This window comes from Peromyscus maniculatus, chromosome X (assembly GCF_049852395.1).
Source record: "Peromyscus maniculatus bairdii isolate BWxNUB_F1_BW_parent chromosome X, HU_Pman_BW_mat_3.1, whole genome shotgun sequence".
Classification (NCBI taxonomy): domain Eukaryota; kingdom Metazoa; phylum Chordata; class Mammalia; order Rodentia; family Cricetidae; genus Peromyscus; species Peromyscus maniculatus.
The window spans coordinates 46,695,472-46,710,923 of record NC_134875.1 but is presented as its reverse complement, the minus strand read 5'-3'; the positions used below and the strand labels follow the sequence as shown (position 1 = coordinate 46,710,923).

General features: G+C 40.4%; 1 protein-coding gene and 1 pseudogene across 8 annotated transcripts in view; one reads left to right on the top strand and one right to left on the bottom strand.

Moving 5' to 3' along the window:
- Nucleotides 1-6,256, top strand: part of Rtl4 (retrotransposon Gag like 4) — a 351,939-nt gene extending 345,683 nt beyond the window's left edge. For all 8 annotated transcript variants that reach the window (XM_015991858.3, XM_076561639.1, XM_042268794.2 and 5 more), the window contains one exon: nt 3,207-6,256. In XM_015991858.3, the coding sequence (XP_015847344.1) occupies nt 3,462-4,376 (915 nt within the window). In that variant the 5' untranslated portion in view covers nt 3,207-3,461 and the 3' untranslated portion in view covers nt 4,377-6,256. The remainder of the gene's footprint in view (nt 1-3,206) is intronic.
- A 3,189-nt stretch (nt 6,257-9,445) lies between these two features.
- LOC102918613 (eukaryotic translation initiation factor 4B pseudogene) lies at nt 9,446-11,400 on the bottom strand (annotated as a pseudogene).
- Nucleotides 11,401-15,452: the final 4,052 nt, after the last annotated feature.

The window sequence follows — 15,452 nt, the reverse complement described above, 5'->3', positions numbered from 1 at the left end:
TACATAACTTGTCCAGACCATACAGCTTTTGGTTGAGCCAAGATTTGGGCCCAGGTCATTCTTTCTGTATAGCCCATTGTTTATTGCATTCTACTGCTAATTGAAAGATGGTGTTAGCTGTTTATGGCTTTATGCAAAAGTAGAATAGGGTGTCACCTCTGCCATATCACCCGAGCAGTTTCTTATTTTCAAATATAACTTCTTCCAATCCTTAATTCTCTGTGACACTACTAATACATCTTTTTTCCTTGAGGCACTGTACTTTGCACAAGCACCATCTACACCACATGTCAAGAGCAGGCCAGGTTGTAAAGGTATTGATTCCTGGAATCCACCCCAGACCCACTGAAGCAGGCTTTCTAGGTATTGGAACTGAGTTGATTGTTATGTATATTGAGTAAAAAGTAATATCCTCGGATGAACTTATCATTAGCTCATACTAACATCCTATTATCTAAGTTGGAACCTAGCAAGAATGGCGAGGATGCAGTCACAGATGGGCACCTAGAAAGGAGATATCTAGAAGGTAGGACAGGATTCCAGAATGCTAAGATATGAAAAGGAAACAAGAAATGAGGCTATGGCTCCTATCTTTCTCCTTTGGTGGCACATGACAAATGTAGGCCTCATGAGTAAGCATTCATTACTCAACTATACTGAAATAATTTTTGAAGCAATCCTACCAATTTTTGCCACCTAGAGTACCTATCTTATAGCACACCAACAGAACAATTCTCTGTCATAGATACAATAGTCATTTTCACTATATATATTAAAAAGGAAACTGACACATAAATGAGTTATTCATGGTCAAAATTAATACCTACTAGTGTTTACCACAGAGTTTCTAGACCCCAATTTTATACTGTATCAGTTTTACAATATTTTCCATTGGTCTAGAGCATGGGAATGTTCAATGAAACCTACGAAAAGTCTTCTTTACTTGCTTATTATTGATAACATCTCACTTTGTAGCTCTGGCTAGCCTGTATCTTGCCACAAACTCTTACTCCCCCTGCCTTGGACTCCCAAGTGCATCAAGTTCATGGTTTACAGGTATTGATCACAATGAGGATATATACATACATATATATATATACATATATATATATATATATATATATATATATATATATATATATATATATCCTCATCACACTTTCCCCTCCCTCAACTTCACTCCATTTATTTCTCAATTTAGAAATCAAACAGGCAAACATAAACAATCCAGGGAACAAAAACAAAGAAAAATCTACAAGGAACATATACACACACGAAAAACATCAAATCAGAAATCATTTGCCTATGGTGAGACACTATGCTCAACCTTGATGTAGGGAAGAGGGCCTTGGACCTGCCTCAACTGAATCTATCAGGCTCTGCTGACTCCCCATGGAAGACCTTGCCTTGGAGGAGGTGGGAAAGGGAGGTGGGTTGAGGGGAAGGCTGGGGGGTGGGAGGAGGGGGGACAGGGGAATCTGTGATTGGTATGTAAAATGAATAGAAAATTCCTTAATAATAATAATAATAATAATAATAATAATAATAATAATAATTACAAGTACAGCAATCATTAATATAAAAGCAAAATGTCTGTAAGACAAAAAAATACCCAAAGCAATATGAGACAAAATGATCTACAAAAATACTACTGAGTTCATTTTGTGTTGACCATCTACTGCTGGGCATGGGTCCACTCTTAAGTGTGGTTAATATACCCAATGAGACTCCACTGGAGAAAACTATTCCTTTGCAAGTGAATGTCAATTGGAGATAGCTTCTTGGCTAGGTATGGGAGCTGGTATCCACTTCCCCTTCCAAGCACTGGGGCCCTGTCTGGCTTAAACTTGTGCAGGTCCTATGGATGCCGCCCCAGTCTATATGAGTTCATATATTCATCAGTCCTGGAAGTTTTCTTTTGTTCCGACCATCCCCGAGGCTCTGCCTCCTTTTCTACGTAGCTTCCTGAATCCTTGGGGAAGAGAGGTTGATGAAGACTTCCCATTTAGGACAGACATCTCAATGTCTCTCAGCATCTGTATATTGTCTAGTTATGGGTCTGGATTAGTTCTCATCTACTGAAGAAAGAAGCTTCTTTGGCGATGGTTGATAAAGACACTGATCTATGGGTACAGCAGAATGTCATGAGGAGTTATTTTGTTGCTATGCCCCTATAGCATAACAATATAATTTGTTTTTTCCTAGATCCATGGCCTATCCATTGAGAGACTGATAGTTTGAAAGATTCAGTGATTTACTTTTTTGCCCCCTAGTAGCCAATTTAAGTACATTTCAATTGTATGCTACACAAGGAAGGTCAATGGAAGGAAATGAATTAAAGAATAGTTCAAACTAACTGGCATGTCAAATGTTGGGGGATTATTTTTAATTTTTGTTGGTTACTTCATCCTTTTTATCAGTGCCTGGAAGAGTGTTGAACATTTTGATCTTTATACCTTTAAGAACATCCAGTTCTTATTTGTGAGGTTCTCAATCTTATGTGCTCATCTTACTTGTGATGTCCTAATTATTTCCATGGCAACAAAAATTTGACCTCAGACAAGGACATGGTAGAAAAAAAAAGCAGTTCAACTAACAACACTGCGTTCAGATATCTGGCAGAAATACAGGCTTAAAGTAGTGAGCACGAAATACAGTCAGTGATTATTCCAATTTCAACAAAGTAATTCTCAAACCACAGTGCACACTCTAATCACATTGAAAATCTTGGCCAAGTGTGAAAAGTTATTCAGTGGGTCCTTGATGGGACTTGGTTTTCTGTATTCCTAAAAATCTCTCTGGTAAGATCCAGTGCTCTTGTCCCCATATCAGGTTTTGAATGATCAGGAGCATGATGTATCATCACACTCAAGCTGAATATGAATAGCTAGAGGAAGTGCTATTTTGGATTGCTGCCCTGATGAGCATACCAAATCTGATATTAACTAGCTGGGTGACCTTGGACAAACATTTTTGTTTCTCTGAGTCTCTGTTTTTTATCTGTGAAATTATAAATTTTGTTGGTCTGGATGATCACCAATACTATTTTGAACTCTAAAATCCTTTGACAATGATTATAAAAGACATTTTAGAAGAAAAGATTAGTATGAAGTTTAATGTCTATGCTTACAAAGAAAGAGAGCAGAAAAATACTGTCTATGGTATTATATATTTATTAATTCAAATCTTCTCTTCTGTGTCCCAAGGTTATATATGTCTTCTGAATGTGTAGAACACTGACATTGTCCATGAAGAAGAAACAGTGATGAGTAGAAGATAACATTTTTGTGGCATCTCTACAGCTCAACCCTCAGCATTCTCTAGTGACATTGAACAGCTGTTTCCTGATTGTACATGTCACTGTCTTCTGATCCTAAACCAAACCACTGCCTGTTTCTTGGTCTTGTGTGCAGATACTGAATTTCTATTCAGTTCTATATAATTCCAGGAGACACAAGACAATGGAGAAATGTACAGAATCCCCACCTACCTTAAAGGCAGGGCCTTCCTTTTTGAGAAGAGACAATCTGATTCTGCAGCCACAAATGCAGCATCCAACTGATGATAACCCCACTTTAAGAGGGCAAGTTGTACCTGTCCCAGATACTCCAGTGATGTCTCTACCCTACTCAGGTGACCATCTCCCTCAATTTCATGATGAGTCAACCAGTGTCACAGGGTTTCTTGCTCGTGTGACTACCTATTTGACAGCTCTCAAGATTTCCAATCCTGCAGATGATGCCCGAGTCAAGCATTTTTTTGACTACCTATCCCAGCAAATGCAAAGTTGTGACATTGTATCTGAGTCCAACCAGAGTAATCTATTGAAACAATATGAAAACTTTGTTCTTGAGTTACAGCAGTCATGTGGTGAACCCATGAAACAAGAAATTATCCCTCCTATCAATGTTAAGGTTGACAGTAGAGACAACTCTCAGCAGGATGCTACTACTTTTGAAGGGTTTGCTCAAAATCTGAGTGACAGTGAGACGAGTCAGAATGACCAGTTCCAAAAGGGACAAGCTGACCCCACCCATGAAGAAGAAATCACAGATATAATGGGCAATCTACCAGATTTGATCACTCAGTGCATTCAGCTGGACAAAAACTACAAAGGCAGGCCAGAACTCCTACAGTCAGAAAGTCAGGTTCCAATATTTGCTTCCACAACCAAGCACCAATCCTTCTTCAGCCCCAAAGGTCCACTACCCAAGGATGAGCCCAAGCAATTTCAGGGAGCCCAACCGCCTGTCACCCCAGCCAAGAGAGCCCGCCAGCAAGAAACTCAGTTATGTCTCTACTGTAGCCAGGCTGGTCACTTTACAAGAGAATGCCTTGCTAAACGTTCTCGAACTCCAGCTAGGAGAAAAATGTAGCTCACTAGTAAGAGGAGAATAGGAAACCACTTTGTAAACTCATACCCCTTTCACCATTGGCCTTAGTGATTTATAAACCTTCACAAACTTCAAAATACAAATGAGTTACTATGGCATCACCTTAAAAACAGGCATGAACATTTACATCTCCAGAAATTTAAACAACCAGAACTTGTTAGTTGGAAGGCAGCCCACCACCAAACTTGACCCAACAACAATGGTGAAGATAATGAATAGAAACTTTATAGTTACAGCCAATTCCTTCAAGAATTCTGAAGGTTTGCAGATAGAAGTCTCTCCAGCCTGAGACACACATACACAAAAACAACTCTGACAATGTGTTGACCTTCACATTCCTACCAATGGATGAAATCTTGGTTGACTCTGATGGCCCATGTCCCATAGCTTGTGTGCCTAGGACTGGGCCCAAAGCTTTTATCCTCTTCTTTACTGATCTGTTTCTTAGTGACTCGTTTGTTCAGGTTCTTTGTTTGCAACCATAGTGGCATCATCATATTCTACCAATATTTTTGTCATTGAGAGACCAGAATCTGGATTCTGTTCTACCTATTAATCAGACTCTAGTGCTGATACAAGCCAATCTTCCTGGACCTGAATATCTACCACCCTTCCATGCAGCTATATATTTTGTTGCCATCTAAAGACACCTGCTTATCCAACATGCTGAACTTCTTGGCTATTGGCAAACCAGATTGTATAGTCATTTGACTTGAACACTGTTTATTTACTGGCACCTTTCTTAGAGGATCAGCCTCTTCGGCAATTAACATACTTTATGCCTGCCAACCCAAGCTTAGTCATATCTACACTAATGTTTCTATTTTAGGTTTGAACATATATATGGATACATCTAATGGCTTAGGTTAATAACCAAGAAAGTTATTTAAGGACATTTGTTTATGGTGTACTATTCATAGTTACTTTACAGCAGCATATTCTTGCAACTTGAACAGAGACAAATCTCCACTAAGAACTGACTTTCCAGCTTGCAGTAGCTGTGATTCTCTAGGTCTCACCATTTAAAATCACTGCCAATTGCTACCCAGCTATAATGGACCACCTTTGGGTGCCGTTGTCTAATTGAAGACTTCAGAAAGCAATGGGATGGCATAGAACTTTTGCAACCAACTCATGTGAAAAATCCTGTGCATATACATTATCACCATCTGTGCACAAAACTCAAGAACTGGGGTGTTCTTTTGCTTGTCTTGTACTCTTGGCACATATCAGCTCTATGTATAAATAGATGATGTAGATGATGCTTCTGCAAAAATGGAATGGATGTGCTAGAAAGACACAGCTTCTTAGAAATGTTAACATCTAGTGTTGCTCAGTATTTGCTGGTAATTATCAGTTCTTTGTTCCTTGCTTCTTGGTGCTGATGTATTTCCCCATAATGGATCTCCTGAAGATTAGTCATTGCATATACCTTAGTTGCCATCAAGGTCTCTCAGAACATGAAGTGCCATTGTACTTTGGTCTTGGTCCTGAAGAACTGTGCTTAGTTTTCTCTATAGAATCCCAGATAGGGCCTTACTGCTCTCATCTTGTAGCACCGAGAAATATCTCTTCATCCATCAGTGCCTCACTAGCCACTGTGCCAATCTCTACTTGCATTCACAAGCAGTTAGTTCTTTTGTCAGTAGCTTGCTGTATATCTACATTATTCCATAAACTTCAGAATAAGGAGATCTGAATGCACATACTCTGATTGTGTTAAGAAATCCCCACTGCAGTCCTGAGATTGTATGACAAACTTTATCAAGTAGAGCTGTTTGAATGTTGATTGATTCTGGGATTTCCATAAATAATCCTCACCTATCTCTTCTAATTCTATAATAAAGGAATAGTCCAAATAATTTATAGTCATGTTCTTTTTTTTCTTTTCTGAGGGGAGGGCAGTGGAAGAAGGAAGAAATAAACACATCTTTATTTGTAGGTGTCATCCTTTTCAGTGTAAAAATTCTTAAAGAACATGCAAATATATACCCAATGCAAAATTACTAGAAAACTTGTAAAGTCACAAGATACAAGATCAATATATAAAACTTAATCATAATTGTGCAAACATTCAAAATGTAAATGAAAGAAAATTTATTTATATAAACGAAGCAGATCCAGATCTGTGACCACAATTTAAGAAAAAGAACTTAAGACTTATATAGCAGAACATATAAAGCATTGTTGAAAGTTATTAAAGAACATTTCCATGAACAGAGAGGTAATTTGTGCTTACAGATTAGAAGACTCACGGATTTTTTTGGTAAAAGTTGACAAGACAGTCATTAAATCTAAATGGAAATGCAATATATCAAAATAGTGTGGAATTTTCAGTAGAATAGCCATTTGGAGTCATGGACAGATTTAATTATAGAAATAAACCTTGTGTTTTAATCAAGGTGCCAAACTACTCAATTAGAAAAAAATCTTTCAAGTAAATGATTGTACCAACATCATAAAGAAAAACCCTAAGAACAGATCATTTATAGCAATGCAAAACAAAGTGAGAAATATTTTAAGACTTTTGGTTACATAGAATATATCTAGATATGATACCAAAAACAGAAGCCATAAGAGAAAAAAAAGATAAATTTGCCTTTACAAAAATGAACAGTATTTTCATAAACATTTAAAAAATGAAAAGTATTGGTGCACACTGCACTCTAAGTACCTGCAAAGCTGAGACAGGTAGATAGGTAATTTGGAGCAGGCTAGCCTAGGACACAGTAATACAGAACAAAATAAAGAATGGAAGGGAGGGAGGGAGGAAGGAAGGAAAGAAAAGCTGCATGTGGGTAAAAAGACTTGCATCCAGAATATAAAGAACTTTTTAAATGCTTAATAATAAGGCAGCCCAATTAAAAAGTAAGCAAAGTGATTTGCTAACCAATATATCTAGAAAGTATCTAATATCAGTTAGGCACTAGGAAAGCTAAAAAATCAAAAGGGGGTACCATCATTACCAACTCAAATGGCCTTTTAGTCAGTTTCTTACTGAGCATAATCCATGGCCTTGGATGTCAACAGGAATATTCAGCATGTAACTTGATTAGCTATCCTTGTTTACCCTCAGGCCACCTATTTATTACTTTGGGTCATCTTTTTAAGATTCATAACTTTATTTCCCTCTTAAACAACATTTATTGCAAGAAATCTTTGGATTTCACAGTGTCCAAGAATTAGGGCTAAGAATTTCAGCTCACTTTTCACTTCTGGGGGTCTCTTGATGAATTATTCTCGATAAATGACTTTTTTTTAACATGTCCTCATTCAATTAAGTAACCTGACAGAGTGAAACAATGGAGATTCGTCATAATTCTGTACTTCTAAATATCAAGCATTTTTTTTCAACTTTAAAGACTGGATTTATTTGGCGAAAAACAAAAAACCCTCAATCCAAAGGATGGGATTTTACATCTCAAGACATCTCCCAAGTAATGTCTACAGATTACAAATCATTTTCATAGAAGATATTTTTGTACAAATTTTACATGTATTCAGGAGCGGGACATAAGTCAACCCCTGATTTTATTTTAACAGAGGAGCAAAGTAGGAGAGTGGGACAGAACAGCTTTCTTCTGGTGCAACTATCTGGAAGGGAAATAGACATGAAGAGGGCAAACTACCTTTTCATTGTCTACAACCAACGGTTTTAAAAAACCCATTCAACCGTGGGTCTCTCTCTAAAAGCCCACTTTCTAGCTACTAGCCAATCAAGACCACTGGGTAAGCGACTTGCTATGGCCACTGCTGCAGCACACCAAACCAGCCTCCTGCACAGCAGGCCTAGGGCTTGCACACCAAGACCAAGGTCTCATCTGCCTGCGGGTACCCCGCCGTCCCACAACAGGGAAGCCTGCCGACTTTGGAGCTGACCCCTACACAAAGATGCAGATCAAAGCAGACAGGTCAAGCTACTGTGCAAGAGAAGCCAGGACCTTATTCAATAGTTCTTTGCATTATCCTTTATTCTTGAGGGAAGTCAAGAAACCAACCCCCTCTAAGCAGAAAACCACAGTCTAGGTCACATTACAAACCCAAGCACTAGCGTGGGGTTCCAGTGAAAGGAAAGTATAGAAACACCCCAATCCAGGCTGAAGACCTTTAGCTCAACTCTCCCCATTTATGTACCCCTATTCACCACCCAAGCCCATCAATTGAAATACTCTGACCTCCAAGGGGGTGGTGAAAGCAGCAGGAGCAGGCAGGGGCAGGATCAACACCACCACAGAGCCTCAGGCCACGGCTTCTGGTGATAAAATGCCCGAGAGCAGGGACTGCTTTTGGAAGGCTGACAGCGCCGTCAAGAACATGAGACGACCAGAGTGACAAGGTTTTGAAAGAATGTGGTTAGATTCGAACCTTTAGAAAGGACAGATTTTAGAAGACGAATTTCCCACACCTGCTACGTGCTTCCTCATCTGGGAAACGATCCTTCTATTCATGTGTTTATCGGAGGTCATGCCATTTCCCTTACTACCTGGTATAAAATAACTGATCACTCCCTCAAAGCTTTTCAAACCACGATTGAGTTTCCCATTCATTTTGGTCCCCAAGCGGTACTACTTGTTAGTGGTCTGTAGACTCACTCCCAATTACCCCCTTGGGGGGTAAAAAACAAAAAACAATTCCCCCTAGGTTGGCCCCAGTTAAGTCAGAATTAAAGTAGAGGGAGTGGCAGCCTCCTGGAGACTAAAAGAACTTGAGAGACTAAATCTACCTTTCCATGGATGGGAAATTTATTTAGATGATGTTCGGGAATTCATGGGTACCACCACAGGATAAGAATGACAAGGCAGACATCTCACTCTTCCTTGTACCTGTCTCTACTGCCTCACTGTCACTACATTTCTGCTGAATGGAGCCCTAGGCACTAGTCACACAGGTGGCTGCTTGGTATCATCAGAACAGATCACAACTTCCCCATTCAAAAGCGGTAGCCACATCTCTGGCTACAATGGTGATTCTCCAGTTACTTCAATACTTTAAAAGGCTGCAGCAGCATGCAAAACAATTTCATTTCATTAAAAAAAAAGTTAAGAAAGGTCTTCAGGAGATGGTGAGTTTTATTTTTTCTTGTCTGGATAGAGGTTTGATTTGCTCTTGAATGTTCCGGGGTGGAGACTAGAAGAAAGCACAGCACGTGGAGGTCTACTCAGTGTGGTCGTCTCCCTCATTCTCATCTTCACCATCCACGGAGAGAGCAGCATACTTGCTTGCAGAACTGAACTTAGAGGCTGGATTCTCCTCGGATTTCTTTGGCTCAGGTGCAGATCTCGAGTCTTGATCTTTTTTGCCATCTTTCCTGTCCAACTCCTTCCAGGGGTCTTTGCTCCCTCCTTCTCCAGGACCACAACTGGAGGTCCCAGTTTGGCCTTTTGGGACACTCATCCCATCTACTTTATTTTCATCTTTCCTTGATGGTCCGTCCTCAGAGGGCTGAGTGGGGGCCACCTTCCCTCCACTTGTAGGGGACTGCTGCTCTGTGTCTGAGCTCTGAGATCGAGCAGGAGGGTTAGAGCTCCGCTTCACCCACGCATTCTCCTTTGGTGGAGGGGCTGGCATTACCTTCACAGGCTGATCAGGTTTAGGAGGTTTGGAGGTTGGAGAGTGACAGTCTTCTTCTTTATTGAGGGTTTCATTTTCTAGAGACTTCTCACTCTCTCTCCTGCGTGTATTTCTGCCAGATGCGGCTGAGGCTCCAGTCTGTGATGACTCACTTCCTGTCCTCGACCGTTCTCTTTCCTGAGTTTCTTCACTTCGCCAACTTGGGTGTCTCTCCCGTGGCCGGCGGTCTAGTTTCAGCTCATCCAGCTGCTGCTGCAACTTCTCCTGCTCCTTCTGTAGCCGTTCCTCAACTTCCCGCTCTCTGGCAGCCGTGTCCACAGGTTTCGCCCCTCCAAAGATGGAAGCCGTTCGACTGGACTGGGAGGTGCTAGCAGAGGAATCATCTTCCTTAGGAGTACTCCGAGGCTTTAGATTCAGTTTGGGTCTTTGAGGGGGACCTCTGTCATCACGCCTATAGTAGTCCCGAGAGTAGTCATCCCTGGAGCTCCATGATCGATCGTCCCTTCTGTCATACCGGTCTTCATAGCGGTCCCCACCTCCTCTGTAGTCATCATCCCTACGGTACCCACTACAAATGCTCTCCTGCCACTGCCTATCCTGGAGTCATAGCCTCGGTCATAGTCTCTGCTGCCTCGGTCATCATATCGATCCCGGCCCCCATAGCGGTCCATATCTCGGCGTGGGCTGTCCCAGTACCCATCCCGGTACCCGTCCCGGTACCGGTCTGAATCGTAACGATCTCGATACTTGTCTCCAAAGCTATCGTCACCTCTTCTAGGCGGGTAGTCATCAAAGCTGTCGGTGGCGGGACGGGCCCTCCAGTCTGTGTCTGTTTTGTCAGAATCCCGATTTCTATCTCGACCAAAAGAACGATCATCCCGGTCTTTATCCTGTGCTTGATCAGCAACGTCCACTCGAATTCTCCTGTTACCTAGAGACTCTTCATTGAGACTCAGAGCACTGAGCAGAGAATCCAGGTCCTCAAACTCCGCATAGCCAAAGCCTTTCAACCTGTCTGGATTGCTGGGTTCACGTGGTAAGCGTACAGCGCTGATATTTAGTCCTCTAAAGAATTCCTTAATGGAGTCTTCTGTCACATCATAGGGCAGGTTCCCTAGGAAAGCAGTGTAGGGTGGCGATTTGGGAAGACGGCTCCGGTCGATATTGGGTTCCCGAGCAGCCCGTGGAGCAGTGGGAAGGATGGATCGGTCAATTGGAGGTGCCCTGTACACATCGTCATCATTACTGTGCCAGGTTGTTGACACATCTCCTTCCAGATAGTCTGTTTCATCAGCCCAGCTGACTGGTTTGGGGACATAGGTGCTTCCTCCACCGGTGCCCCCATCCTCAGCTAGAAAGTCTGTTAGGGAGATGGTCTTCCCCTTCTTATTCTTCTTTTTTCCTGAGGCCGCCATGTTGGGAGAGGGAGAGAGAACGCAAAAGGCAATATCAAGCATTTTATCATTAAAAAATTTATAATAGTGGTGTCATGCTCTATATAATGTCAGCTTCAACTGGAATGACAGATAAGTTAGCATAATGGAGTTATAAAACAAATTATAATTAATTGGACTTAATGAAACTAATTAGAATCCACCAACAAAAAATAATACATAACACACTCAAGGGTATAGTCTATTACTCTAAAAGGCTTTAGAAACCCCTCCATTGGCTGGGCGGTGGTGGCACATGCCTTTAATCCCAGCACTCGGGAGGCAGAGCCAGGCAGATCTCTGTAAGTTTGAGGCCAGCCTGGTCTACAGAGCGAGATCCAGCACTTGCACCAAAACTACACAGAGAAACCCTGTCTTGAAAAACCAAAAAAAAAAAGAAAAAAAAAAAAGAAACCCCTCCATCTAACGAAGGATGCAGTGTTAGGAAGATAAATCTGTTATGATTGATGTCATCCAGTGAGGTAGGTCCCAATCAGAAGTCTGAGGAAGAAATTAACAACAAAATGGTTTGTACAGTGTCTATACATGAAGGAATGAAATAAAAATAGAACACTGACCTCCTTAATCTCAGAGATGGGCTACTGACCTGCATTCCATTTGATAGGTCAGTTCCTGAAAAGGGATTAGGTTATGAGGACAGTTCTATTTGCATCGTCAGCTATTGTGCTGCTCACCTCACTTTCTTCTTACTTTGTGGTCTCCTAGTACACTGGTTATAGTTACTTGCATATTTAAATTTTGTTTTAGACATATTTGCTGGTCATCTGACATTAGTCTTCCAGCTTGTTTGGCAGTTGCTTCTCATTGTAAGTGGAGAAAGTGGTGTTTGCCTTACACTCAAGTTTCCTAAGGGGATTACTAGCACCATTTTTTTTGTATTATCTCAGTCACCACTGAGTACTCTGAGAAAAGCTAATACTAGCCCTATGTAAAGTCAATACCACGGTGTAAATCACAGTGGGTGTACTGAATGTCAGTCTCCCTAGAAACCTTCCCTCAATATTAGCTGGCTTCTCCATTTATGTCTAGTATCTGTCTAGAGATTTTAAAAAATTCCTGTTATACCTAAGGTTTTAACTTTCTAACCTACCTCCATGTATAACAGAAGCATGGGACTTGCAATAAGTAATTACTTTTTCCACTTCTACTGAATTCTAGTTGTCTGAGTATACTCCAATGGATGAAGACATAATTCAACATTATCCACTGATAAACACTATAGGAACAGAGAAGTTTACGATTGGCCTTACTTATGCCATCTCCATTTTGTGCCAATTGCAAAATGCTACAACACAATATCACTTCTCTTGCTTTTACTCATGATGATCTAATTACTCAGCCTTTCCTGAATTCTGGGTCATCATCCTGCAGAACCTCTATTTCATTACAACAGTAGTGATTTCTGAAGAAAAACAAAGCCTATGGCCATAGCACCCTGAACATGGCCAATCTCATCTTATCTTGAAAACAAAGCATTTAAGAGATATAGAATTTCTACCAGAATGTTGGCAAAATCAAATACCACCCACACTTAGGATTGGGTGTGGGAGCTTGTGTTACATCTGAAAAGCCCGCTGCATTGGTGGTCTCTTTTACTGTCTCTTTTTTTTTTTTTTTTTTTTTTTTTTTTTTTTTTTGGTTTTTCGAGACAGGGTTTCTCTGTGTAGTTTTGCGCCTTTCCTGGAACTCACTTGGTAGCCCAGGCTGGCCTCGAACTCACAAAGATCCGCCTGCCTCTGCCTCCCGAGTGCTGGGATTAAAGGCGTGCGCCACCACCGCCCGGCTATTTTTTTTTTTTTTTTTTTTTTTTTTTGGTTTTTTCGAGACAGGGTTTCTCTGTGTAGCTTTGCGCCTTTCCTGGAGCTCACTTGGTAGCCCAGGCTGGCCTCGAACTCACAGAGATCCGCCTGGCTCTGCCTCCCGAGTGCTGGGATTAAAGGCGTGCGCCACCAACGCCCGGCTCTTTTACTGTCTCTTGAAGGTTCAGGAACTACTTGGTCAGAAGAATGAAAAACTGCTTCCCACAAAATCTTGTCTTATGTATCTTCATTGTCCTTATGATTCAAAATTCACTGTCCACATTTAAAAATAAAAGTTTCAGAAGTGAGTTAGATCAATTAGAAGCCACAATCCTCTAATGGAACCATTTTGGCAAATGTGTCTTAGTATCCATCCCATGATGTCTAATCTTTGATCACTACTACAGTTTGTGCATCCACACATTAAATCACTGGTATTGCTACCTAGTAGTTATTTTCATTATTAGGCGCGCGTGAACTTCTTTCCCCATTTATTGATTTCTAACACATAGATTAAATGGTTATGAGTGTTCTGTCTAATCAGCTCAGTGAAAAGCTAGTTATGGTTGTAGTCACTAATCCTATTCATTTCATAGCAACACAATGGAGGACTATGTAGTCTTTGATTCACATAATGTAGTCTTTCATCCACTTGATATAAAATCTGGCTCCCATGACTGTTTAGGAAATGGGAAGTTAATTGTTGGTTAACACCTACTTTATGCCAGACATTGTAATGAGAACTTTGATTTGTTAATGGGTCTCAGTTAAGTCTCATATTACTAAAAGACAGAATATCCATTTCTAACATTTCATGCTCACTGCATATTGATGAAGTAGGTGTTATAAATTCAATTTAAAGATGATGAATAAAGATTTAGAGCAGCTGACTTATCTGCCCCAGCCATGGAGTTTGTAACTGAGATAAATGTGAAAGTACATCAATTCCTTTCTCTTTTCATTCTAATATATTTGTTTTTACTGCTGGGAATTAGCCAAGGGTCTCACACATGCCAGGCAAGCACTCTACCACTAAGCCACATCATGATCCACAAAGCATATCTTTCTGTTGCTACAGCTTTGTGCTATCTGAGACAGAGGGGAAATATGCTTAAGCCACACCCCTCTTTATAAACCTAGCTGACTTAATTACACCTCCCACAGGCTCTATACACAGCAGCCACTCTAATAACTGGTATTCACATAGCAACTGGTTGAAACTCATTTTCTAGACAGCAGTCTATAAAGGAAACACAGAACAAATAAGCTCCTTCTAGGACTTTGAAATTTCATTTGTGTTTCTAATGAGTTGGGGGAAAATTACTTGACACATCTAAAAATACACTGCGTCTACATTATCTGACTGGGTAGGCTCTTATTTGTTGAGTCAGGATTCTAAAAAGTTTCTAACTAACAAAAGGCCTTCAGACTTCTATTGCCCTTCATTTAAAGCTATTGAGTCTTTTTTGAACAACATTGTTTGCACTTATTGAATAATGCCAGGAGATGAGGACAAGTTTATTGCCTTCTTATGGTGGCTATATGCCACCATCACATAAAACTCAAGGTTAAAATACATTTTGATTAATTCAGATACCAGTTAGCTATTTACACTTGAGAAGTGCTTTAATGTATCAGCCTCAGGGAATATCCAGTCCAACAAATTGACTCTTAGGGGAATTCATAGGAAGAGAAGCTTGTTTTTATATATTAACTCTATGTTTGACAACAACTATCAAGTATGCTTCCCTTAGTTATTAATGATGATTCTTACATCCATGAATTCATTATTAAATCTACTTATTTTAATTTGTAATAAATGTCTAATGATACAATGGAGACCATAGGGTTACACCCTGCTATTAAAATCAAACTTCTCTTTACATGGGTTAAATTCGGTTTATATATAATCTAAAGGCAGTACTCTCAATTCAATCATTTTAGAATATGAAAGAGTCTGTGTTGGTGCTGATCACTGATGCTTGGAAAAGTGACCACAAAATCATATACATCCTGTTGTGACAGAGTATTTGTTCTCCTCTGAAACCTCATTAGCCATACTTCCATTTTCCATGTGTCTCTCGGCTTTTTGAAGATCTCATCAGAATGGCCCATTTATCTCTGCCTACAATGGTCAGGGACATTTCTGGGCCAGAGTTTCAAACATTTCCATATTCTTCCGACAAACCAGTTCTTAAGGCCTAATCTCACATAAACTGGCTTATGAGGACAAT